Source organism: Perognathus longimembris, chromosome 17 (assembly GCF_023159225.1).
Source record: "Perognathus longimembris pacificus isolate PPM17 chromosome 17, ASM2315922v1, whole genome shotgun sequence".
NCBI classification, from domain to species: domain Eukaryota; kingdom Metazoa; phylum Chordata; class Mammalia; order Rodentia; family Heteromyidae; genus Perognathus; species Perognathus longimembris.
Genome location: NC_063177.1, coordinates 52,652,861 through 52,677,814, shown reverse-complemented (window position 1 = coordinate 52,677,814; position 24,954 = coordinate 52,652,861). Strand labels below are relative to the sequence as shown.

At 62.5% G+C, this 24,954-nt stretch overlaps 2 protein-coding genes across 2 annotated transcripts in view; both read left to right on the top strand.

Annotated features, from left to right (window-relative positions):
* Srp68 (signal recognition particle 68) overlaps nt 1-805 on the top strand; it is a 35,736-nt gene extending 34,931 nt beyond the window's left edge. The window contains exon 16 of the mRNA XM_048364971.1: nt 57-805. Within this exon, the coding sequence (XP_048220928.1) occupies nt 57-284 (228 nt within the window). The 3' untranslated portion in view covers nt 285-805. The remainder of the gene's footprint in view (nt 1-56) is intronic.
* A 6,716-nt stretch (nt 806-7,521) lies between these two features.
* Evpl (envoplakin) lies at nt 7,522-24,766 on the top strand. Its single transcript, XM_048366420.1, has 22 exons — nt 7,522-7,687; nt 9,868-9,967; nt 10,288-10,442; nt 10,544-10,670; nt 11,139-11,264; nt 11,430-11,468; nt 11,612-11,773; nt 11,865-11,972; nt 12,280-12,375; nt 13,987-14,112; nt 14,224-14,370; nt 14,634-14,788; nt 14,898-14,986; nt 15,291-15,463; nt 17,214-17,392; nt 18,075-18,213; nt 18,326-18,519; nt 19,087-19,237; nt 19,992-20,075; nt 20,192-20,302; nt 20,408-20,500; nt 21,143-24,766. The coding sequence occupies exons 1-22, from the start codon at nt 7,590-7,592 to the stop codon at nt 24,584-24,586; spliced, it is 6,096 nt and encodes a 2,031-aa protein (XP_048222377.1). The 5' UTR covers nt 7,522-7,589; the 3' UTR covers nt 24,587-24,766.
* The last annotated feature ends 188 nt before the right edge of the window (nt 24,767-24,954 follow it).

The following is a 24,954-nucleotide window of genomic DNA, read 5'->3' as shown; positions in this document are numbered from 1 at the left end:
GTAGTGGGTGTTCACCGCATGTCTTCTGTGGCTAATGCCTTTGATTTGCCTTCCAGCCACTGGTCGAGCGGTTCGAGACTTTCTGCCTGGACCCTTCCCTGGTCACCAAGCAGGCCAACCTCGTGCACTTCCCGCCAGGCTTCCAGCCCATCCCTTGCAAGCCTTTGTTTTTCGACCTGGCCCTCAACCATGTGGCCTTCCCCCCGCTGGAGGACAAACTGGAGCAGAAGGCCAAGAGCGGCCTCACAGGGTACATCAAGGGCATCTTCGGCTTCCGGAGCTAACCCGGCTCCTCCTCTGCATTGTGAGAAACCACCCAGCCCTTTCCGTGGCATTAAGCCCAGGTCTGCGTCAGGCAGGGCGGAGCTCAGCGTCCTCGGCCCTGCGCCCCTCATCTTGTGTGTTTGTGCACCTGCATCCTTAACCCACGTGTGGGAAGGGCACACTGCCATCTTCTAGGCCCTGTGTCAGGGTCCCCGTCTCCTGCGCCGTCCGGCTCTGAGCCGGGGTTGACTGCCTTTGCTCGGTTGCGTGTTCAGGGGTTCCACGGCAGGCTCAGGTGGGGTGTGGATTGTTTCGTCACGCGTCCTCAGCACCATGGATTGGAAATGAACTCATCCCTGCCATGGGGGCCAGAGCCCCCAAGGTCTGTCCATGTCTGAAACATCGGCAGTGTTGCCAAGAATTACTCTCAGCCTTATCCCCTTCACCAGTTTAGAACAAGCAGAGAGCTCTATTTTTAGAAGAAATATGTTACACTCAGAAGTGATGGAACCAAATCTTATATTAAAAGGCGAAGATGGTGGAGACTGTGCCATGTGTTGCTTGTCCTGCCCAGGTCTGCTCGGGGCCTGGTGGAGGCTGAGCCTCCCAGGTGCACGCGCCCTCCCGCCCCTGCGGCTCCCCGGAGCCTTCCTTTATTTATGTTCTGGCATCCATGATAGACATCACAAAAGCAGTGTACGACAGAAGGAATAAACATGATTTAAACCTGAGCTGTACCTGACACCTCTCACCCCCTCTGGGGACCAGAACTCACTTGTCCATGGCGAAGAAAGTCCACCGGGGGCTGGGAACGTGGCCTAGTGGTAGAGTGCTTGCCTCACGTGCATGAAGCCCTGGGTTTGACTCCTCAGCACCACATATATAGAAAAAGCCGGAAGTGGTGCTGTGGCTCAAGTGGCAGAGTGCTAGCCTTGAGCAAAAAGAAGCCAGGGACAGTGCTCAGGCCCTGAGTTCAAGCCCCAGGACGGGGGTGGGGGGGTTGCTTTTTTTATTTTTCCATGGCTGCATTTTCCTCCCTGTGTCCCCAGGGCGTCCATGTAGTGTCACACTGCTGTGACGTGATAGAGATCACCACATTTAGTAGTGAAGTCACATATGTGCGTAAGGAGACACCTGCTCGAGCCAAGGCCTCCAGGAGTCTCGCCCGTCCCGCACACAGGCTCTCAGCACCAGCAGGTGCGCTGGCGCCAGAAGCAGGGCCCTCCTTGTTCTCGGGCTCTGAGGAACCAGCTCCGAGTCAGGTCCGCCCCGTGCCTTGGTGGGGTCAGGAGCTGGGCCCTGCCCCTCCTGGAAGGAGGAGTGTCCCAGGGTGCAGCCCGCCCAGGCCGGCTCTGTGTGGGTAGCAATGGGCTGCTCTGAAGGGGCCCCAGAGGCCAGCAAGGGCTCTGTGGGGACCAGGACAGGCAGAGCACATTTCCTCGTTCCGCCCACTTTGCGGGACTGGCCCAACTGTCCTGTGGTGTCACATTAACCACTCCCTCCCCAGCTCCTTGGTATTAACCACTCCCTCCCCAGCTCCGTTCCGGGCTCCTTACTCTGGTGGCAACCTGAGCCTCCTGTCCCAGCCAAGAAGTGACAGCCTGTGATGGCACCCCTCCTCCCACAGCCCTAGGAGGTCTTTCTTCCAGAAAGCCTGGCGCCAGGGGCTTGGGCGGCCCGGGCTGGACTCTGTTCACTATCATGACAGTGGCGACTCTGACATTGCACACACGCCATCATTAACTACACTGGAAAGCTAATTGAGCAGCCCGCTGCTGTCAGAGTCTTCAAAAGCCTGGCACATTTGAGCTCTAGGAAGAGACCAAAGATAGCAAAACTATGCCTTGGTTCTAATTTTATTTTTCTTAAGACACGTGTTGCGCAGAGGGAGATGGAAACCAGACATAGCTCCAAAATGTATCGGTGCTCCTGACGCAGAGAATCAATTGGAAGCTTCCTGCCTCTTGACAACACCAACTGGAAGAATCTCTGGCCTGGTCTGTGCGGTGCCTGCCCAGCCTGAGCAGGGGCTGTGAGCAGGGCCAGGCCCGGGGCCGGGGCGGGCGGGTCCCAGGCGTGCGAGCCCCGTCCTTGCCCTGTGCGCTGGCAGGCGCGGAGGGAAGGGCTCTCACCTGGAGGCACTGTTCCTGATGCAAACTAAAGAAACCAAATATGGACGGGATGCTGCGGACTGCTCTCGGCACACTTGGAAGCTGCGAGGACCAGCCTCTCCTATCTGCCTCAGCCTCATCAGAGCTGGAGGCGATTGCGCACACGAGGGGCGTGGAGAGCGGAGGATGGCGGGTTGGGGCCGGTGGGAGCAAGTTAGTGTGAGGCCCTGTGTGGAGAAGCAGAAGGACTGGGGGGGCCCCCGCTCAGGGGTGAAGTGCTTGCGAAAAAGCCCCATATTCAAACTCCAGTATAAAAAAATGACATTAAGAAGGGCTGGGGAATATGGCCTAGTGGCAAGAGTGCTTGCCTCGTATACATGGAGCCCTGGGTTCGATTCCCCAGCACCACATACATAGAAAACGGCCAGAAGTGGCGCTGTGGCTCAAGTGGCAGAGTGCTAGCCTTGAGCAAAAAGAAGCCAGGGACAGTGCTCAGGCCCTGAGTCCAAGCCCCGGGGACTGGCAAAAAAAAAAAATCAGAGGGGCTGGGAAGGTGGCTTAGCGGTAGAGAGCTTGCCTCGCATGCATGAAGCCCTGGGTTCGATTCCTCCATACCACATAAATAGACTGTCATTTAAAAAAAATAATCCGAGCCCATCCGTGAGCCAGTCACCTGGGGCCGAGCCTGAGAACGTGACTTGTTTCCCTGGGGATCTGTGTCCAGCAGGGGAAGTGGCCCGCTTCTGTTCACGGCACCCCCGACTCCAAGCTCGCTCCGTGGTTGAACAGGTCCTCGTCACTCGGGAAAGAGCTGCAGCATTTCCGTCAGGCACAACTTTCCCGGGGACCTGTGACCAGAAGTACTCTAGTTAGACACCAGGCCGCGCTCCGGGCCTTGGGAGCTGAGCCACGCGAGCGGTGGCTCATCTGTGCAATGGTGGACAGAGTCCGGGTCCTCGCCTCCCCCGGGGCTCCAGGAAAGTTGCCCGGGGGGGGGGGGGGGGCAGAAACCCCTGCCCCATGCTGCTTGGCGCGGGGCCCTGTCCACACTGAGCAGATCCTGAAGATCTGGCGTGTTCCCCGAAGTGACTTGAAGAAAACACACAGACAACCTCTCACTGCACTCGGATAGGGAGGTGGCCTAGGCCCAGGGTAGCTGGCCAGTACTTGAAGGAGGGAGGAGAGGAGGAGAAGGGAGGAAGAGAGGGAGAGGGAGGTTGGTTCTTGGAATAAGCCAGCCTTTGTCCTTTCCTTCTGCCTTCTGAGCTAAGTCCTACTAAGCCTAAGCACCGAGCAAAGCTGTTAGGACAACAGGCGTGCACTGATTAACTTGGCAGGCTCCCCTTTCCAGTTTCCTGGTGACAGATAAGTTAGGCAGCCCCCCCCCCCCCCACTGCCACCCCAGCTGAGAGGTAGGAAGTTTGTTCAGCTGGGGCTGGAACCCTGCTGCAGCTCAGCGGTGAGCTCCCTTGTCCAGCCACTGTGGCTATCACCTCGTCACAGAACCGGCTAGCTGCCCCCATCACACCTCAACTTCAAAGTAGGGCCTCGGGTCCCCATCTCTAGCCATTTAGAACTGGCATAGCAGAGCCCAAAGACAGCTTCGGTGAGGCCTAGAGCGGCCCAGCAGCTCCTGAGCAAGCACGGGCAGAGGCAGACCTGCGGGGCGGGGCGGGGCGGGGCTCCGCTGGCACTGGGCCCTGAGCCAGGGGGGCTGGGACATACCACTGCCCCCGAGCCAGTGCAGGGGACCGCCGGCAGCCTGAAGCAGCCCTGCGTGTGGGGTTGCTGGGATTCCCTCTGCTTTTCTGGCCATGCAGTACAGGAGTCCCGTTCTAGACCCAGGCACGATTTGGCTGTGTGTGGGGGGGCCGTGTTCCTGTATTCTCTTTTCCTCTGTTCATTTTTGCAGTGTGGAGTGCAATCCAGGGCCCCTCGCAGGCGAGCTGAAGTGCTCTACCACTAAGCCACATACCCAGTCCTGGTTTGTAGTGTGTGTGTGTGTGTGTGTGTGTGTGTGTGTGTGTCTGTGCCAGTCCTGGGGTTCACATTCAGGGCCTGGGCACTGTCCCTGAGCTCTTCTGCTCAAGGCTAGTGCTCTACCATTTTGAGCCACAGCTCCACCTCTGGTTTTCTGGTTGTTAATTGGAGCTAAGAGTTTCACAGGCTTTCCTGCCTAGGCTGGCTTTGAACCGCAATCCTCAGATCTCAGCCTCCTGAGGAGCTAGAATTATAGGTATGAGCTACCAGCGCCTTCTTTTTTTTGGTGGGGGGGGGGCTGTCGATACTGTTTTGTGCCAGTACTGGGACTTGAACTCAAGCTCTTGCTTGGCTTTTCGGTCAAGTTAAGAATCTCTCAGGTTTGTCTACCAAGGCTGGCTTTGAACCTTAAATCTCAGCTTACTGAGTTAGCTAGGGTTACAGATGTGAGCCAGCAGGTGCTTTGCTCTGCCTCCCTCCCCCCTCCCCCCCAGCTCCGTTCTAGTTAGGTGGCTTTTAGGCAGATTCATGGGCAAAAGTGTCTCCTCCAGACAGACCATAACTCCTGGGCCTGCAGCCCGTGGCCCAGCCCCGCCGCCGCCCGGGTGGACGCGGGTTCCTCCCTCCGCTCCCACTTCCCGTCTGTCTTCTTCAGGCCAGGCTGAGGGAGTGTCCGCGATGGGCGTGATCACTCGGCCTTGGTCCAAGGGTCTGGCGGCAGAGCTTTTGTACAAACAGAGGGCAATTTCCGGAGACGGCAGGGCCCGTCCTCACCCAGGAGCAGCTTCGGCTCCCAGGGCAGAGAGAATTGCCCCCGTCTGTGACGGTATGGAAACAAACGTTCACCCGGCAGGCACCCTTGGAGCTGGAGACGAAAGTGAGCACCTCGAAGCCCTGGCATTCTTGTCAAGTGCCAACCTTTGACCTTACCATACGTACACCTGTGCGCAGCAGCCTCGGAGCTAGGAGCAATGCCGCCTCCCATCCGGGCAGTCCTCTTGTGCTCAGACTGCAGATCTGCCCACATGGGACAAGAGAAAGCTGACAAGGACAAGTCACAGCAGACACAGGGCTGGAGACCCTGGGGGCCATTTACCCCAAATCTCTCAATCCAGAGAGCAGGAAGCCAGCCCAGGCCAAGGCCACGGATGTGAGCTTCCCCTGTTTCTCTGTTTCCTAGTGGTCACATTTTTAAAAAGTAAAATCAGGGGCTGGGAAGATGGCCTAGTAGTAGAGTGCTTGCCTTGTATACATGAGGCCCTGGGTTCAATTCCTCAGCACCACATATATAGAAAGAAGCCAGAAGTGGCACTGTGGCCCAAGTGGCAGAGTGCTAGCCTTGAGCAAAAAGAAGCCAGGGACAGTGCTCAGGCCCTGAGTCCAAGGCCCAGGACTGGCCAAAAAAAAAAAAAGTAAAAGTAAGGAATATGTCTTCTTGCCTATACTGGGGCTGGAATTCAGAGCCTCCAGCTCCGGCTGGGCTTTCTTGCTTCTGGTGCTGCCGCTCTACCACGTGAGCCGCAGCTCTGCTTGCAGTGATTGGTTAGCTCATTGGAGGTGAGAGTCGACAGACCTTCCTGCCTGGGCTGGCTTCGAACCCTGATCCTCAGATCTCAGCCTCCTGAGGAGCCATCGGGATGACAAGCGTGAGCCACCAGCGTCCAGCTTAGAATACATTTTCTTAAAATACTCCCCCTATCATTGTGACAAGTGTGGGGTGTTCCTGCCGGCCGCCTCCTCTTCTGGGGAGCTGGTTTGATTCGCCCTGACAGTACACAGCCATGCATGCCAGGAAGTCAGCTCTTGTTTTTCTTGCAGTGAATCAGCCCTGGAGCCCCGGGGCGTGCGAGGCAGCTGGGGTGCACACTGGTCTCCGGGAGGCTTGCTTCAGCCGGGGCCGAGGCTCAGCGGCCCTGGGGTGGAAAGGAGCAGGCACGGAGGCCTGGCGTCCGCCCATCTCGGGCACCACCTCGCCAAGCCCCCTTAGCCGGGAGGAGGCAGAGGGCCTGGCGGCCATCTTGTTTCCTGGGGCTGCTTGTTCTGACCCTCCTCTCTCCCACTGCCCTGCTAACCTCTCTCTTCAGAAATGGGGCCCTTTGAGTTTCCCGCCACAGTCAAGTTCAGTGGCTCGTCCGTGAGATACAGGCCTCGAGGGTTTCCCTGGGGCACCAGGCCAGGCTGAGCCTTGAACCCTGGGGACCCCATGGGCCAGGACCCTTCTCCTTCACCAGGATGTGCTGTGTCCTTGTCCAGACCTGGTAGAAAGCCCTGGCTCCAGACCAGCCTGACGTGTCCCTCCTCTGCTTCCTTCCCAAACCACGTGGTCCCCGGGCTCCTGGGAGGGGGACACACGTGTACACACACACACACACACACACACACACACGTGTACCAGGGGCTTCTGGAGCTGGGCCCTACTAGAAAGCAAAGGCCCCTGGCGTGAGGGAAAGGCCACCAAGGAAGCAGAATCACTGTGGCTTGGTAGCAGGGCCATTTCTGGAAGGGGGAGGCCCTGGAGGAGGGGGGCCCCCGCAGCATGGGTGGATAATCCACGCTGCTGCCAAGCCTGGGAGGCGCCTGGCTGGCACCCCGGCCTCGCTGGCGCGGGCCCGAGAGCCCTCGAGGAGCCCAGTGATTTAGATCCGACTGCAGCCGGCTCTGGAGCCACCGCGGGTGGGGTGACAGCTAGCCGGCCACCGTGGCTGCGCCCTGAGGAGCCGCCGGGGGCGGGGGGGTGCCCCTCTTTAAAAATGTCAGTCGTCTGAGCTGCATGTCCCTCCCATCGAGTGGGGTGTGGGGGGAACTGTGCCGGGGAGGCTGCCTTTAATCAGAGCTCTGGGGCGGGGGGGGGGGGGGGGGGGGGGGGGCTCGTCTGCTGAGCCTGCCCCGCCCGTGGGCGTCTGTCCGTCCATCACTCCCTCCCACTGGCTCATTTCCCCATCTGGGTGTGACCCCCGCACCGCCTCCGGGTGTGTGGGTGTGCCAAGTACAAACCTCGGGGGAGTCGGCGTGGGCGCCCCACCCCTGGGCGGTGCCCTTTCCTCCCAGACTGGTTGTGCCGGGGCCGCTGCTGCGCTGGGCCGGGGTGGGGCCTCACCTGCAGGGAGGGGCCTCCCAGAAACTGCCTTCCCACATGGCCACCCGCCCGCCCGCCACAGCCCGCGCGAGGAGCCGGCGAGCGCGCACACCGCCGCCCGCAGCCCTGCCCCGGCCTGGCCGGCACCTGCGTCCATCATGTTCAAGGGGCTGAGCAAAGGCGCCCAGGGGAAGGGGTCCCCCAAAGGGTCCCCAGCCAAAGGATCTCCCAAGGGCTCCCCCAGCAAGCACAGCCGGTGAGCAGGGCTGGTGGTTGGGAGCTGGCGGTGCGGGGGGGGGGGGATCCCCGGGTCTATGGCCAGGGGTTGGGGGGGTGGTGAATGATCCCCCATCTCCGGGGCCTGTGGCCCAGGCATTTTCGATATGGACTCTTTAATGGGATTGCGCTGTTATCCCTTAAGCCCCAGCAGGAAGCAGGGGCCGGCCTGGGGCTCCCACATTCTCCAGGCAGGCCTGAGGGTCACAGATCAAGGCCACTGCAGAGCCGGTGCTAGACCAGGGCCTGAGCTGGGAGAGAGCCGGCTCTCCAACCCGAGGCCCCCCTTAGCAGAAATGGAGTTCTGCAGGCAGGCAGGAGGATCGGATGTGTGTGTGCGGTGGGGGGTGGGGGGGGAGCAGGATTTCTGGGAGCAGGCGGGCTGAGACTGGGCTGCCTCCTGCGTGAGCCGCGACTCCCCCCAGCATTCCCACCCCTGACCTCGGTCAGGCCTCGGGGGTTGAGGGGTCCTTAACGCAGGCACACGCCCCCCCCCCCCCCGTGGGCCCTGTGGACGGACAGACGTGGCCACCAGTGTGGCAGTGTGCCGCCAGGATGTCGGGGTGCCGGGGTGGAGCGATAGGAGCCGAGATGAAAGGCAGATGTGGGGGTGCCCATTACCCCGATAGGGATCAGGGCACCATCACAGAGGCAGGGCGTCTGGGCGGACAGGAAAGACAGCGGTTCAGACTCTCACTGGAGTGACCCGCCCCCTGGCGTGCCCGGGCCCGGCCTCGGGCGGGGTGTGAGCGCCCGATGGGGCGGCCCCGCCAGGCCGGACCCGGGCCCGCGGCAGGCAGCCTCCGGGGCTGAGCGGGCCCGGCCTGGGCGGCTCTGGCCGCACGTCTGAAAGAGGGCAGCGAGCCGCCCCGGTGCAGCTCATCCATCTGCCCCCTCCTCACCTCAGTGAGCGCCCGTGGTGTGTGTGCCGGGAGGGAGCACGAGCCCGTCCCTGCTCCACGGCACTCAGCCCCGGTGCAACCGTGCGCCAGCCGCTGGGGGCTCACACCTGCAATCCCAGCCCCTCGGGAGGCTGAGAACGGAGCAAGGATCAAGGTTTAAACCAGTCGGGGCGGGGGGGGGGGGGGGGGCTGGGAATGTGGCCTAGCGGTAAAGTGCTCGTCTCGTATACATGAAGCCCTGGGTTCGATTCCCCAGCACCACATATATAGAAAAAGCCGGAAGTGGCGCTGTGGCTCCAGTGGCAGAGTGCTAGCCTTGAGCAAAAAAACTTAGGGACAGCGCCCAGCCCCCCCCCCCGCCTCCCTCAAATGACCCTAACATGTGCTGGATTCTGACTGTGCATAAAGCATTGTACTGGAAGCTACTGGTGGATTCTTTAGTGCGCATACAACCCCATGTAGCAGATATTAACATCTTGCTCTAAAAGAAACTCCAGACACAGAGAGAGGGTTGACCAATCTCAATAGAGGAGGATTAAAACCAAGCCTTCTGGACCCCAGACGTCTCTCAGTCTGCCGTGTCTTCATCGGCACCTGTGCCTGGGCCGAGGGTAGGGTGGGGAGGATGCCCTTTGACCTCTGGCCCCAGACCCAGCTCAGTGCAAGCTCTGTGGAAGCTGCTCCATATTGACTTTTCCACGCGGTTCCTGAAGCCTTGACGAAGCCCTTTGTGTGTGGGGGGGGATTGGGGGGTCATACAGGGAAGACGGAGCTGGATAGGAGAAAGCGGCTCAGGGAGGAGCAGCTAGCTGCTGATTCACTTGCTCCCTAGAGGCGGGTGGGCAGCTGAGTGGGGACGGGACGTCGGCTAGGCCAGCGAGCGGAGACTGGGGGGCCAAGGCCGGCACTCCACCCCTCGAACCGCAGCTGAACTTCCGGCTATTTGCTGGAGGTAATAATGTCATGGGCTTTCCTGCCCAGGCTGGCTTGGAACTGTGATCCTCAGGTCTCGGCCTCCTAAGCAGCTGGGATCACAGGCGTGAGCCACTGCCACCCAGTCCCCTCACTTCCTGAGCCTGCATGGGGTGCCACACTCCCCCTTCCTCTGGGGCTGAGGGCCTCAGCGTTGCCCGGGGCCTCGGCTGCTCCCCCCGCGGGGTGGACAGGCCGGCGGGGGAGGGGGAGTCCGGGGCCCTAGCTGGCAGGAGCCTCGCTCCCATGCCGTCTGCCTTTCCCTTCTGATTCCCGCCACCCCCAGGGCTGCCACCCAGGAACTGGCCCTGCTCATCTCTCGCATGCAAGCCAACGCGGACCAGGTGGAGAGAGACATCCTGGAGACGCAGAAGCGGCTGCAGCAGGTAAGGCCTGCGCAGGCTAGCCTCCTGCCCGGCGGTCCTGGATCGTCCGCTGTAATGGTAAAGGAAGGACGGGTGTCCAAGCCTTTCATGGCTCGCTCAGCAAATACAGCAGGAGAGAGAGAGGGCTCGGCCTGTCTTCTGCAGGGGATGCGTCAAAGGAAGGCCCTTGGCACGTGTCCCCCAGATGTTCTGGCCCTGTGCCCGGTGGGCCTTAAGGTGGGCCGGGCTCGGGGCGGCAGTGACGGGCCGGTGAGGACGTGGGAGAAGGAGCGCAGCTCTGCGCCCCGGTGAGCCTCCACCTCCACGCCCCCCCCCCCCAGGACCGGGTGAACAGCGAGCAGAACCAGGCCCTGAAACACCAGCAGGAGACAGGCCGTAACCTGAAGGAAGCCGAGGTACTGCTCAAAGATCTCTTCCTGGATGTGGACAAGGCCCGGCGGCTCAAGCACCCGCAGGCTGAGGAGATTGAGAAGGAGTGAGTAGGCCGGGGCTCCGGGCAGAGACCACGGGGCGCTGGGGGGGGGGGGGGGGGGGAAGGATGTAGCCCGGCCCTGACCCGCAGGCCTCTCCCGGCAGCATCAAGCAACTGCACGAGCGGGTGACCCAGGAGTGTGCCGAGTACCGTGACCTGTACGAGAAGATAGTGCTGCCGTCGGACGTGGGTCCCCGCGTGGACTGGGCGCGCGTGCTGGAGCAGAAGCAGGTCAGAGGCTCTGCCCGCGCCCCGGGCGCCCCGGGAAAGCTCCCGGTCACGCCTGTCATCCTAGCTACTCCCCGGGCTGAGATCTGAGAAATGGGGTTCGAAGCCAGCCCAGGCAGGAAAGTGCACGAGACTCTTATCTCCCCAAAAGCCAGAAAGGGAGGTGTGACTCAGGTGGCGGAGTATCAGCCTGGAGTCAACAACTCATGGAGGTGTCCAGTTCAAGGTGTCCTGAGTCCAAGCTCCAGGAATGACACACACACACACACACACACACACACACACACACACGGTCACACCTTTGTGCAAGCAGCACTCCCCTGGGGGGAACAGCAGCCAGTCACCCAGGTTGCTCATCCGGCCTGTCCACCCTCTGCTCTCCAGATGTGGGGAGGGTCCCTGGAGGTCATGTCGGGTTCTGTGGGGCTCCGGGGCCTTGCTGGCAGGACTGAGGGGCCTGTTCCGCTGCAGAAGCAGGTCTGTGAGGGACAGTATGGGCCAGGCATGGCAGAGCTGGAGCAGCAGGTGGCCGAGAATAATATACTACAGAGGGAGATCGAGGCATATGGGCAGCAGCTGCGGACCCTCGTGGGGCCGGTGAGTGAATCCTGCGGGGTCCCCCGCTTCCCCCCATCCAATCTGGGCCTAGACCTGATGATCTTCTAGAGAGAGAGGTGGGTGAGGTGCAGCTGGTGCAGGGGTAGGGGCCATCCCACCATCCTGCTTTCCACTGACCCTGGCTTTCCTCCTTGGTTGAGGCAGGATGCAGCCACCATCCGGAGCCAATACCGGGACCTACTGGTGAGCAGGAGGAAGGGGTGGGGATGGGCGCCAGGCCCCTCGATGGGACCAGGCTTGCCAAGTGGCCTGATGGCACCTCTTGCCACCCCCTTTCTCCTCTCTGTCTCTCCGTTCCTCGTGGCCACCGCTGGTCCGGCGCACAGAAAGCAGCCTCCTGGCGTACACAGAGCCTGGGCAGCTTGTACACGCACCTGCAGGGCTGCACGCGGCAGCTGAGCGCCCTGGTGGAGCAGCAGCACCGCATCCTGCAGCAGGACTGGAGCGACCTCATGGCCGACCCTGTGGGCGTGAGGCGGGAGTACGAGGTAGGTGGGGGACAGGCCAGGGCGGTGGGAGGCGAGCCGGCCGGGGCCATCCTGGGGCTCACCGCCCCTCCGACCCCTCTCGCCCCTCCAGCACTTCAAGGAGCACGAGCTGCTGGCCCAGGAGCAGAGCGTGAACCAGCTGGAGGACGACGGCGAGCGCATGCTGGAGCTCGGCCACCCGGCTGCGGGGCCCATCCAGGTGCGGAGGCCACGCCCACCCCTCCGACGCTCCCCCAATCAGAGGACTGGAAGGCTGGGGGGCGGGGGCGGGGGGCGGGGCGCGGGCTGCCGAGCCCACCCCGGTGAGGAGGCCGCGCCCACTCGCCTACGCTCCCCCAATCAGAGGGCTGGAAGGATAGTGGGCGGGGCTGGAGGGCGGGGCGCGGGCTGCCGAGCCCACCCTGGTGCGGAGGCCACGCCCCACTCACCTACGCTCCCCCAATCAGAGGGCTGGAAGGCTGGAGGGCGGGGCGGGGCAGGGTCCCAGCGCTCTTTGCGGTCGGCAGGTCCACCTGGAGGCCCTGAAGGTGGAGTGGCAGAACTTTCTGAATTTGTGCATCTGCCAGGAGCGCCAGCTGCAGCACGTGGAAGACTACCGCCGGGTGAGGCTGCCGCCTGCGGCCCCGGGCTGCTGGGCCTGTATGTGGCACCGCGGGGCGGGGAGCACCACGGGACAGCTGATGTTGTGAGGCCAGGAACGCCTGAAAAGAGCTTTGCCACTGAGAGGGGAAATAATGTCATATATACATTCTCCTCAGGGCGATTTTGCACTGGTTCTTACAGGGGAAAAAGTTCTAACTCTTCCTATGAACAGAGAGCGCTGCTCCACATACCGCACGTAAACATAGCTCAAGTATTAAAAGTACATGGGGGCTGGGAAGGTGGCTTAGTGGTAGAGAGCTTAACTCGCATGCATGAAGCCCTGGATTCCCTTCTTCAGCACCACATACACAGGACAAAACAGAAGTGGCGCTGTGGCTCAAGTGGCAGAGTGCTAGCCTTGAGCAAAAGAAGCTCAGGGACAGTGCTCAGGCCCTGAGTTCAAGCCCCAGGACTGGCAAAAAAAGAAAAAAAAAGTTCATGGGAAACAGGTGTTTCCCATGCCCGTAATGCATGCCCATAATCCCAACTATCCGGGAGGCAGAAGCTGGAGGATTTCTAGTGTAAGGCTTGCCTGAGCTCCGTAGTCAGCTTAAGGTCAGCTTAAGCAACTTGGTGATACTTGTGTCAAAATAAAAAATTCTTCAATGGTCTTGGAATATAGCTTGGTTGTAGAGCACTTACCTAGCATCCTCGGGGTTCTAGGTCGAAGAAAAAGAAAAAAGGCTGGTGGTACATACTAGCTACTCGGGAGGCTGAGATCTGAGGATTGTGCTTCAAAGCCAGCTGACGCACACAAAACTGAGAGACTGTTATCTCCACTTAACCAGTAAAAAGCTAGAAGTGGAGCTGTGGCTCAAGTGGTAGAGTGCTAGCCTTGGGCAAAAAAAAAGCCAAGGGGGAGTATGAAGCTTTTAGTTCAAGCCCTAGGACTGACACATACACTAAGTTCATGGTGATAGTGTGGGTAGATTAAGGAGGGAAAAGGCATAAAATAATTCTTGGGAGGGACAGTGGCAAAAAAGACTGTGAAACAGAAGGGCTGTTTCAATAGACAACTGGGATTTTCCACTCCAACTGTTTCATCCACTTTTTTTTGTTGTTGTTGTTTTTGCCAGTCCTGGGACTTGAACTGAGGGCCTGAGCACTGTCCCTGGCTTCTTTTTGCTCAAGGCTAGCACTCTGCCACTTGAGCCACAGCACCACTTCTGGCTTTTTCTATACATGTGGTGCTGAGGAATCAAACCCAGGGCTTCATGTATACTTGGCCACTAGGCCGGATTCCCAGCCCCGCCATGGACTTTTTGAGTAGCTAGGATGATAGTCATGAGCCACCAGCTCCCATCCTTGGCTGATTTCTTAAAGCGTATTCCCAGGTTCAACTCGGGCTGGGGCAAAGCGCAGCCCAAACCTCCCACCCCAGCAGGACTGATTGTGGGAGCCCGAGGGAGGCAGGCGAGGGCCCTCCATCCGTGCGGAAGCGCAGTCACCTGTTCGGCTGGTCTGAGCTTAGCTGCGGTGGGTTTAGCCTCGTTGAGCCATGCTGCTTTGCAGGGTCAGTCAGTGAGCAGCACGTTGCCCCCGGCTCTGCCCTTGACCTCTCGTGACCTCAGTTCCAGGAAGAAGCCGACTCAGTCAGCCAGACCCTGGCGAGGCTGCATTCCAACTTGGACACCAAGTACAGCCCTGCTCCTGGGGACCCCACCGGCTCCCCTGCAGAGCTGCTGAGGCAGCTGGAGGTGAGGCAGCACTGCCAGGGGGCCCCCCACGCTCTTGAGGGGTGGCTGGGTGGGGGGGCCCGTGGCCTCAGAGCAGCCAGCCTGAGCCCCCGCCGCCTGGATCCCGCGCAGGCGGAGGAGAAGCAGCTGAGAATGGCCGAGAGGGCTCTCGGGGACCTGCAGCGACAGAGCCAGGAGGTGGCCCCTCTGCCACAGCGCAGGAAGCCACCCCAGCAGCCCCTGCACGTGGACAGCATCTGCGACTGGGACTCGGGAGAAGTACAGTCCCTGCCTGCCCCGTCCCGCCCCTCCTGTCCCCAGCCCAGCTCTGCCCTCAGCACAACCCCTGCCCCCTAGTCTCTCCCTCTGCCTGCCCCTTCCCTTCACCCAGTCCCAAGCCCTGCCGCACCTCGGATCGTCCCTGTCCCCCTCTGCCCCCCCTGCCCCTACTCCAGCCTCCATTCCAGCCGCTCATCCTACCTGTCCCTCTACCCACCCCCGTCCCTCCGGCTCACACGAGCCCCGCCCCACCTGCCTCGCAGGTGCAGCTGCTTCGGGGCGAGCGCTACACCCTGGTGGACAACGCCGACCCGCACACCTGGGTGCTGCAGGGCCCCGGCGGGGAGACCAAAAGCGCTCCGGCTGCCTGTTTCTGCATCCCAGCGCCCGACCCTGAGGCCGTGGCCTGGACCTCCAGGTGGGTTTGTTAGGAATCGGGAGGCAGGAGGCAGACTGTGGACCCAAACCCTGCCTCCCCCTCCAGCGATGACTGGGAGAGGGCGTCACCCTTGTCTGTCACATTCCAGGCTGGCATCCGAGCTGCAGGCCCTGAAACAGAAACTGGCCACAGTCCAGAACAATCTGAAGGCTACAGCGGAGGAGCCCTTACAGCGTGGTCAGCACAGTACCACAGGCTGGCCAGGGAGGGGGTCTGGGGGGCCCCAAGGAGGTGGGTTCCTGCTTTCCCCCCTTCTGGAGGGCGGGATGGGGAGGGGATGGCCCTGAGTTCGGGGTGTCTGCTCTGGGGACCTCCTCTCCAAGGGCAGCAGGTCCTTGGGGCTGGCTGTTTCTCAGATAGGTCCTGCCCCTCCTCCACCCCTGCCAGCCGCCTTCCCACATGCCCCGTGGGCACCCACGAAGGGCCCATCACCAGCAGACACGAGCTCGATGGGGGCCTTCACCCACTCCTCTGTCCCCAGCTCCAGCTGGCTCAGCCCCAGTCGACCCCCAGGCCCAGAGGCTCCTGACACATATGACCCAGCTGGACGGGGACCTGGGGCAGGTAGAGAGACAGGTGCTGGGCTGGACCCGGACTCCACTGAACCGCACTGCGCCCTTGGAGGACCTGGAAGGCCGCATCCACAGCCTCCAGGTGGGTGAGCGGCCAGCGAGGCGGGGGGGGGGTGGTTGGTGGACACAGAGGGAAGCAGCCCCATCCCGCACGTTCTTTAGGGGGAGACGAGACAAGGCAAGGTAGGACTGTGAGACCTGAGGTGGAGGAGGAGCGTGGACAGTCCAGGGCTCAGAAAAGAGGATTTCCTATGCCAGGTGCCGGTGGCTCAGGCCTGTAACCTTAGCTACTCAGGAGGCTGAGGTTTGAAGCCACCCCGGGCAGAAAAGATCATGAGAGTCTTATCTCAAGTTCACCAGCAAAAAGCTGGAGTTGTGGCTCAGATGCTAGAGCTCGTGTTAGGTAAAAAAGCTAAGGAACAGTGCCCAGGCCTTGAGTTCAAGCCCAGTACTAGCATGCAACACACACACACACACACACACACACACACACACACACACACACACACACTCGGGGAACCCTAGGGGGAGATTTCTCCTGCTCGAGGAGGAGTTTTCTTGAAGAGGTGACAGCTTGGCATCCCCAAAGAAGACAAAGACGGTGCTCTCTGCTGTGTGAACCCGACACCCTGAAAATTCCATGAGTGGACCCTGCCTTTCCCTACCCCCAAGGGCAGTGGCCTGGTTATGCTTCCAAACCGGTTTCTGTTCAAATATACTATATCGTTTGTGTTTGGTTTTAGGGAAAAAAAACACACACCACAGAATCATGTTGTCCACATTAGTAGGCAGCCTCTAATTTCCCTTCAACCATGGAGTGTAGACATTCAGAGCTGACAATTCAGCTGAGCCAGGGGCAGAGAGAAGGGCTGCCCTCCAGCTGGGGGTGCCGCCGCAGGGCTGGGGTCACCTGTGGCAAGGAGATGGATGAAGAAAGGGACATTTGCTGACTGGCTCCCCCGGGGCATGGCCATCTCTAACACGGCTGATCGTGAAGGTTGTCACACCAAAACAGGTCCTTGGAATGTACTGGATTTTATTTATTTTGCAGTACTAGGGTTTGAATTAAGGGCCTTGCACTTGCTAAGCAAGCACTCGGTCCCTTGAGGCCCGCCTCCAGCTCTGCCTGGCCTTTTCCACCCCAGGCTGGCCCTCTACCACGTGAGCCACACCTCTGCTTCCCACTTTTTGCTGGTTAATGGGATCCTCTCAGATCTCTGGCTCCTGAATAGCTTAGGATTTCGGGTGTGAGCTCCTCACTCCCAGCCCTGGTTGGTTGGTTTTGAGACAGGGTCTTGCTATGTAGTCAAAGCTGGCTGTGAACTCTGGATCCTCAAGCATCAAGCCTCCTAAGTGCTGGTACCACACGGTGTTCGAACGCACCCAGTGGTCCTGGGGTTCTGATGCCATAGCCGCTGTCGTATCAGTCATGCCGGAAGCTACAAGAAGCCCCAGTTAGGCTGCATGGCCTGCGTTCCCGATAGAGATGAGCACTAAGTCATTCTTCTGGCACGGAAGAGTGGACAGAACCAGGGCTTTTGGTGACCGATCCTGGAGCAATAGGGTGGAGGGCCTGGCAGTTCCTCGAGCAGGACAGAGACATGAAGATGACAATGTCCCAGGCCCTTGCTGATAACTGCCCAGCATACAGGATCCTGCTTCACCTCCCATCTTGTTCATCTCCCATTCTGTAGATGAAGGAGCTGAGGGTCGGAGAGGTTTATCCCGCCCTCGTCCATTTACCTGGGGAACCTGAGCCTGAACGTGTACCCATCTACACAGAGTTAAGGGGGCCCAGAGATCCCTGACCCCGACCCCCCCCCCCTCCCCAGGGCACAGTACAGCACCTGCAGAGTCTGGGCGCTGAGAAGGAGGTGGCCCAGCGGGAGTGTGAGGTGTTCCTGTCTGCTCGGCCCGTGGGCCCAGCCGCCCTGCAGCTGCCCACGGCCCTCAACAGTGTCAAGAACAAATACAGTGACGTGCAGGTTCTGTGCAGTCTCTACGGGGAGAAGTGAGTGCTCAAGGGGAGGGGGGGGCGGACCGGGACGGGGCCCGGGCCAGGGAAGCAGGGCGGGGCCAGGGAAGCAGGGCGGGGCCAGGGAAGCAGGGAGGGGCCAGAGCCAGGGAAGCAGGGCGGGGCCAGGGCCAGGGAAGCAGGGCGGGGCCAGGGAAGCAGGGCGGGGCCGGGCCAGGGAAGCAGGGCGGGGCCAGGGCCAGGGAAGCAGGGCGGGGCCGGGGAAGCAGGGCGGGGCCAGGGAAGCAGGGCGGGGCCCAGGTCAGGGAAGCAGGGCGGGGCCAGGGCCAGGGAAGCAGGGCGGGGCCAGGGAAGCAGGGCGGGGCCAGGGCCAGGGAAGCAGGGCGGGGCCAAGGAAGCAGGGCGGGGCCAGGGCCAGGGAAGGAGGGCGGGGCCAGGGCCAGGGAAGCAGGGCGGGGCCAGGGAAGCAGGGCGGGGCAGGGCAGGGCCCGGGAAGCAGGGCGGGGCCAGGGCCAGGGAAGCAGGGCGGGGCCCAGGCCAGGGAAGCAGGGCGGGGCCCGGGCCAGGGAAGCAGGGCGGGGCCAGGGCCAGGGGAGCAGGGCGGGGCCGGGGAAGCAGGGCGGGGCCAAGGAAGCAGGGCGGGGCCCAGGTCAGGGAAGCAGGGCGGGGCAGCAAGGCTGAGCCCGGGAAGTGCCTGACCGTTGCCCTCTCTCCGTAGAGCCAAGGCGGCCCTGGGTTTGGAGCAGCAGCTTCTGGATGCGGACAAGGTCATCCGAGGCTTTGAGTCCCACCTGGCACAGGAAGCCCCCATCCCCGAGGGCCCGGGAGCCCTGCAGGGGAGGGTCAGCGAGCTGCAGGTCAGGGCTGGTGGGTCGCTAGGCCGGGGGGGGGGGGGGGGAGCAGGCAGCTGGTGGGCCCCGTGCCCTCGAGCCGGGGTGACGACGCGTGGCCCCGCGTCCTCTTCCGCAGCACCAGTGGCGGGAGCTGCTGGAGCGGCAGGCGTGCGTGCTGGGCCTGCACCGCCAGCTGAAGGCCGCCGAGCACGCGTGCGGCGCCCTGCAGAACAACTTCCGGGAGTTCTGCCAAGACCTGCCGCGCCAGCAGCGCCAGGTGCGGGCCCTCACCGACCGCTACCACGCTGTGGGGGACCAGCTGGACCTACGGTGAGCAGCCGGACCCTCGGGGCGCCCCCCCTCCCCCCCCCGCCTGTCCCCAGGAGACCTGAGGAGGCAGGGACCTCCCCTCTCAGAGGTGGCTTTCCCACCTCTGAGATGGGATCAGGTGCTGGCGGCTCCCACCTGTCAACCTAGCTGCTGGCGAAGCTGAGATCTGAGGACCAGGGTTCAAAGCCAGCCCAAGGCAGCGAAGTCTCTGACACTCTTATCTCCAATGAGCCACGAAAAGAACCTGAAGGGGAGCTGGTGCTGTGGAAAGAGGGGACCCAGGAGAAAAAAGCCTCGCGTGGTCGAGCACCAGCCTCGAGTGACAAAGCTAAGGGACAGCGTCCAGGCCCTAAGCTCAAGCTTGCTGCCAGCGTGCGTGCATGCATGCATGCTCACGCACATGTGCACACGCACGCACACATGCACGCACGCACACACACTCTCTCTAAATAAAAGCCAGGTGCTAGTGGCTCACGCCTGTAGTCCTAGCTACTTAGGAGACTGAGGGCGTCCCTGGCCCATCTGCAGAGAGCTGGTCTCACCTCTGCCGGCCTGCTCCCCCTGCAGGGAGAAGACAGTGCAGGACGCCAGCCTCGCCTACCAGCAGTTCAAGAACCGCAGAGACAACCTGAGCTCCTGGCTGGAGCAGCTGCCTCACAACCAGGTGCGGCCCAGTGATGGGCCCAGCCAGATCGCCTACAAGCTGCAAGCACAGAAGGTGAGGGGCTGGGCCTGGGGGAGCCTCCCACCCACCCAGAGCTGTGACCTCCAGCCTCCTTCCTTCCCACTCGGAAGCGGCCCCTGCCATGTCGCCCCCTAGTGACCAAGACTCAAAAGTACTCCCAGAGGCCTGGAAGGCGGAGCCCAGAGCCCTTTCCATTTCTGCCCACCAGAGGGTGCAGTACTCCACCTTGCCCATCTCTCTGGCCCCAGGTGGGCAGTGGGGTTCACCCCGTGCTGCAAACAAAGGGTGCAGCCCGGGCCCACGAGCCGCCCACGGTCTGCTGGGGGAATCTGATGCCCCAGGCTCCTTTGCTGGGAGAAGCCAAGGGCTGTGGTGGACACTTGTAGGGGTGAAGACAACGGTCAGCCTCCTCGGCCGACACTCAAGCAGTAGAGAGGGAAATGCGTCTTCCCAGGTGCGCCCCCCCCAGGCCCTGGAGTCACCCTGCGTCCCCGGGCCGGCAGATCTGCAGCCTGAGGAGCCCGCAGGCAGGCAGTCACTCGCCGCAGCTCCAGCTGGAGGGCTAGGGAGCCGGGCAGAGCCCAGAGGGCCACAGGCACGAGAAAGGGACTTTGGCAAGGAGAGGAGAGAGGAAGGGCAGGGAGAATGGTGTCTGGGGAAAAGGGGGCTTTTGAGGTGTCCAGTGGCTCCCGACACCCCCGGGGTGTGCTGGCCGCCGGTGGCTCTGGAGAGGGGCAGCGCGGGGGGCGTTTCCTGGCCTCTGTGACTCTCATTTCCTCCATGGCAGAGGCTGATGCAGGAGATCCAAGGCCGAGAGCAGGACAGGGCCACGGTGTCCCGTCTGTCCCAGGACCTGCAGGCAGCTCTCCACGTAAGCGCTTGCGCTCCGGCGTGGCCCCCTCTGTCCTCCAACCTCCGTCCCTCTTCCGGCGCCTGCTCCCCCCACGCCCCGCCCTCCTCGCTGACGTTTCCCTCGCCTCTGATCAGGAGTACGAGCTGCAAGCAGATACCTATCGCTGCTCCTTGGAGCCCACCCTGGCGGTGTCAGCCCCCAAGAAACCCCGGGTGGTCCCCCTGCGGGACAGCATCCAAGCCCAGGTGAGACGGGTCCCCGGTGGGACTCGGCATCTCCGACACCAGCTCCACGTCCCCCAAGACGTGGAGCTGACTCTGCTGTCCCTGTCCCCCACGGTGCCTTTCCAGGAGAAGAGCCTGGCCAAGGCCTACACGGAGGCCGCAGCTGCCCACCAGCAGCAGCTGCAGCAGCTGGAGTTCGCGAAGAAGATGCTGGAGAAGGTGCAGCGACGAAGCACGCTGTGTTTGCACACAGCTGGCCCGGCAGGGCCTGGCCTGGATGTCTTTCTTTATCCTCCCCTGGGTCCCTGAGCAGCCCCCCCCCCCCCACTTCCCAGCAGCTGACAGACTGGTGTCAGTCCTATGCAGGCCCTGGAGCTGTCCTCCCACGATGCCCCGGCCTTGGAGCCTGGCCACAATGACAGCAAGTTAGCTGGCTCTCTATGCCTGCTAGAGCAGGCGCCAGGAGCTCTCCCTAGCTCCGGGTGACCGTCTAGCTTCTCCCTCTCTCTGTTTCCGTCTCTCTCCTCTCTCATCATCTCTGCTACATTCTAGCATCCCCCAGGGCAGAAAGGCCCATTTCCAGGAGCCCAATGGAAGAGGGAAGGAAGGTTCAGAAGGGAGGGCCTGCGTATGCTGCCTGGTGTAGACTCGTCCAGGCCTGTCTTGTACCCTAGCGTTGTAGCCTTCACTGAATCTTCTCAAAACCCCGCATCTAGGAATCGCAAGTCTTCAGCTCTGCCCTTCCTCCCAGGGTCTACCAGGAAGCCGGGAAAGGTCTCTGAGCTTAGGGGTAGGGTGTAAAAAATAGACGTCCAACCTTTCCTCTCCTTACCCAATGCTCTTCCTCCTTTCACTCTGCAGAAGGAACTCAGCGAGGACATGCAGATGTCCCACGATGCCAAGCAAGGGGCCGAGAGCTCGGGCCAGGCAGGGAGCGGCCCAGAGGTCCTGCAGGCCCAGCTGGAGGAGGAGAGGCAGCGGGTGGCCCAGGTGCAGCGTGAGCTGGAGGAGCAGCGGCACCAGCTGCTGCAGCTGAAGACGCAGCGGCCCGTGGAGAGGCTGGAGGAGAAGGAAGTGGTGGAGTTCTACCGGGACCCCCAAGTGGAGAGCCAGGTGGCCAGGCTGAAGTCCCAGGTGGAGGAAGAGGGCAAGAGGCGGGCCGGCCTCCAGGCAGACCTAGAGGCGGTGGCTCAGAAGGTGGCTCAGCTGGAGAGCAGCAGGAAGAACCTGCAGCCTCACCTGCTGACCAAGGAGATCACCCAGATTGAGCGCGATCCCAGCCTGGACCACCAGGCCAGTCGGCTGAGCAGAGACATCCAGCAGTTGTGCGGGGAGAACACCGTGATCTCGGCCCAGCTGGAGGCGGTGAAGAAGGAGCTGCTGGCCTTGGAGCAGAAGGAGGCAAACGTGAAGGAAAAGGTCGTGGTGAAGGAGGTGGTCAAGGTAGAGAAGGATCTGGAAATGGTCAAAGCCACTCAGGCCCTGAGGCTTCAGATCAAGGAGGACGGAGCACGGAGGAAGGGGGCGGAGGAGGCTGCGGCCAAGCTCCAGGTTCGCATCAAAGATCTGGAGCAGATAATCAGCTCGGTGGAGCCCAAGGTCATCGTGAAGGAGGTCAAGAAGGTAGAGCAGGACCCCAGCCTCCTCAAAGAGTCCTCCAGGCTGCGGAGCCTCCTGGAGGAGGAGAGGAACAAGAACGCGGCGCTGGCCAGGGAGCTGAGGGACCTGCAGGACAAGTACATGGTGGTTGAGAAGCAGACGCCGAAGGTGCAGCTGCAGGAGCGAGTCAGCGAGATCTTCCACGTGGACCCGGAGACGGAGCAGGAGATCGGCCGGCTCAGGACCAAGCTGCGGGAGACGGCGGAACGCAGGAGCAGCGTGGAGCAGCAAGTGGAGGAGCTGCTGCCCGACCTGACGGTCCTGCGGGCCCAGAAGCCCACGGTGGAGTACAAGGAGGTGACCCAGGAGGTGGTGAGGCACGAGAAGAACCCGGAGGTGCTGCGGGAGATCGATCGCCTCAAGGCCCAGCTCAACGAGCTGGTCAATGCCAGCGGCCGCTGCCAGGAGCAGCTCATCCGGCTGCGGGGAGAGCGGGACGAGTGGAAGCGGGAACGGTCCAAGGTGGAGACCAAGATGGTGACCAAGGAGGTGGTACGCCACGAGAAGGACCCCGTGCTGGAGAAGGAGGCCGAGCGCCTCCGCCAGGAGGTCCGCGAGGCCACCCAGAGGAGGCGGGCGGCGGAGGACGTGGTGTACGAGCTGCAGAGCAAGTTGCTGCTGCTGGAGAGGCGGCGTCCCGAGGAGAAGGTGGTGGTGCAGGAGGTGGTGCTCACCCAGAAGGACCCGCGGCTGCGGGAGGAGCACGGCCGGCTGAGCCGCAGCCTGGACGAGGAGGCGAGCCGGCGGAGGCAGCTGGAGCGCGAGGTCCGCCAGCTGCGCGCCGGCGTGGAGGAGCAGGAGGGCCTGCTCAGCTTCCGGGAGGACCGGAGCCGGAAGCTGGCGGCCGAGAAGGAGCTGCGCCAGCTGACGCTGAGGATCCAGGAGCTGGAGACGCGGCCGCCCGCCGTGCAGGAGAAGATCATCCTGGAGGAGGTGGTGAAGCTGGAGAAGGACCCGGACCTGGCGCGCTCCGCGGAAGCCCTGCGGCGGGACCTGGAGCGCGAGAAGAGCCTGGCGACCGAGCTGCACCGGGAGTCCAAGCACCTGCAGGTCCAGATCGACGTGCTGCAGCAAACCAAGGCTCACGAGAAGACCATCTACAAGGAGGTGATCCGGGTGGAGAAGGACCCGGCGCTGGAGGGCGAGCGCGCCCGGGCGTGGGAGGCGCTGAGCCGGGAGCGGGCCGCGCGCCAGGGCCGGCAGGAGGAGGCGCGGCGGCTGGCCGAGCGGGTGGAGCGGGCCGAGGCGCTGGGGAGGAGCTGGGCCCGCGAGGAGGCCGAGCTGCGGGACGCCCGGGACCGGGCCAGCCAGGAGCGCGAGCGGCTGCAGCAGGAGCTGCGGGCGCTGGAGCAGCGGAAGCAGCAGAAGGTGCGGCGGCTGGAGGAGGAGGCCGAGCTGCTCTGCCAGAAGACGGAGAGCGAGCGGCAGGAGGCGGCCCGGCGAGACCAGAGGCTGTCGCAGCTGGAGGCGGCCATCCTGCAGGAGAAGGAGCAGATCTACCAGAAGGAGAGGACCCTTCGGGACCTGCACGCCAAGGCGAGCCGAGAGGAGCTCAGCCAGGAGACCCAGACCAGGGAGACCAACCTTTCTACCAAGATCTGCATTCTGGAACCGGAGACCGGCAACGACATGTCCCCTTACGAAGCCTACAAGAGAGGCATCATCGACCGGGGCCAGTACCTGCAGCTGCAGGAGCTCGAGTGCGACTGGGAGGAGGTCACCACCTCGGGGCCCGGCGGGGAGGAGTCCGTGCTCCTGGACCGCAAGAGCGGCAAGCAGTACTCCATCGAGTCGGCCCTGCGCGGCCGCCGCATCTCCAAGGAGGAGTACCACCTGTACAAGGACGGCCGCCTCCCCATCTCCGAGTTCGCCTTGCTCGTGGCCGGGGAGGCCAAGCCCAGCTCCTCGCTGTCCATCGGCTCCATCATCTCCAAGTCCCCGCTCTGCTCTCCCGTGCCCCAGAGCACCGTCTTCTTCTCCTCAGGCCTCTCCCTCGGGCTCACCGACGACAGCTTCCCCATCGCCGGGGTCTACGACACCACCACGGACAACAAGTGCACCATCAAGACGGCCGTGTCCAAGCACATGCTGGACCCCATCACCGGGCAGAAGCTGCTGGAGGCCCAGGCGGCCACGGGAGGCATCGTGGACCTCCTCAGCAGGGAGCGCTACTCCGTGCACAAGGCGCTGGAAAGGGGGCTGATCGAGAGCACCTCCGTGCAGAGGCTCCTCAACGCCCAGAAGGCCTTCACGGGCATCGAGGACCCCGTCACCAAGAAGAGGCTGGCGGTGGGCGAGGCCGTCCAGAAAGGCTGGATGCCCCAGGAGAGCGTGCTGCCACACCTGCTGGCGCAGCACCTGACGGGGGGGCTCATCGACCCCAAGAGGACGGGGCGCATCCCGGTGCCCCAGGCCGTGCTCTGCGGGATGATCAGCGAGGACCTGGGGCGGCTTCTGCAGGACGAGGCCAGCCACGAGAAGGAGCTGACCGACCCCATCTCCAAGGAGCGGCTGAGCTATAAGGAGGCCATGGCGCGCTGCCGCAAAGACCCCCTCAGCGGCCTGCTGCTCCTCCCGGCGGCCCTGGAGGGCTACCGCTGCTACCGCCTGGCCTCCCCGGGCCTCCCCCGCTCCTGCGTGCGCTGACGGGGGCCAGAGGGGCAAGAGGGGGAGACACGGCCTCGCGCCAGGCGGCGAGTCTGCCCTCTGTCCATCCGCCGCCCCGTGTTTGTGGTGTTGGGTTCCCTCCCCAACTTTGGTGCCTGGTCCCCTCCCCAGACAGGATCCGCTCACCCCGCTTCCAATAAATGAATTCGCTTGGTGCCATGTCTCGGTCGCATTTGGGGGTGTCTGGGTTTGACTGCCCGGGTCTCCTGGCAAAGGGTGGAACTACCCAGCTTGCCTGCCTGCCTGCCTGAGAAATGGGGTGTTCTTGGAGGGTGCCGTGGGTCCCTGGATTCTGAGCAGGGGGGTGGCAAGGTCATGGGCAGAGATTGGGTGTCCCCGCCCCCCCC

Coding starts and splice junctions, on each gene's coding strand:
- Evpl (XM_048366420.1), top strand. CDS start 7,590: ATGTTCAAGGGGCTGAGCAAAGGCGCCCAGGGGAAGGGGTCCCCCAAA. Junction 17,393..18,074: donor TGCAGTCTCTACGGGGAGAA/GTGAGTGCTCAA, acceptor CTCTCTCCGTAG/AGCCAAGGCGGCCCTGGGTT. Junction 20,501..21,142: donor CGAAGAAGATGCTGGAGAAG/GTGCAGCGACGA, acceptor TTCACTCTGCAG/AAGGAACTCAGCGAGGACAT.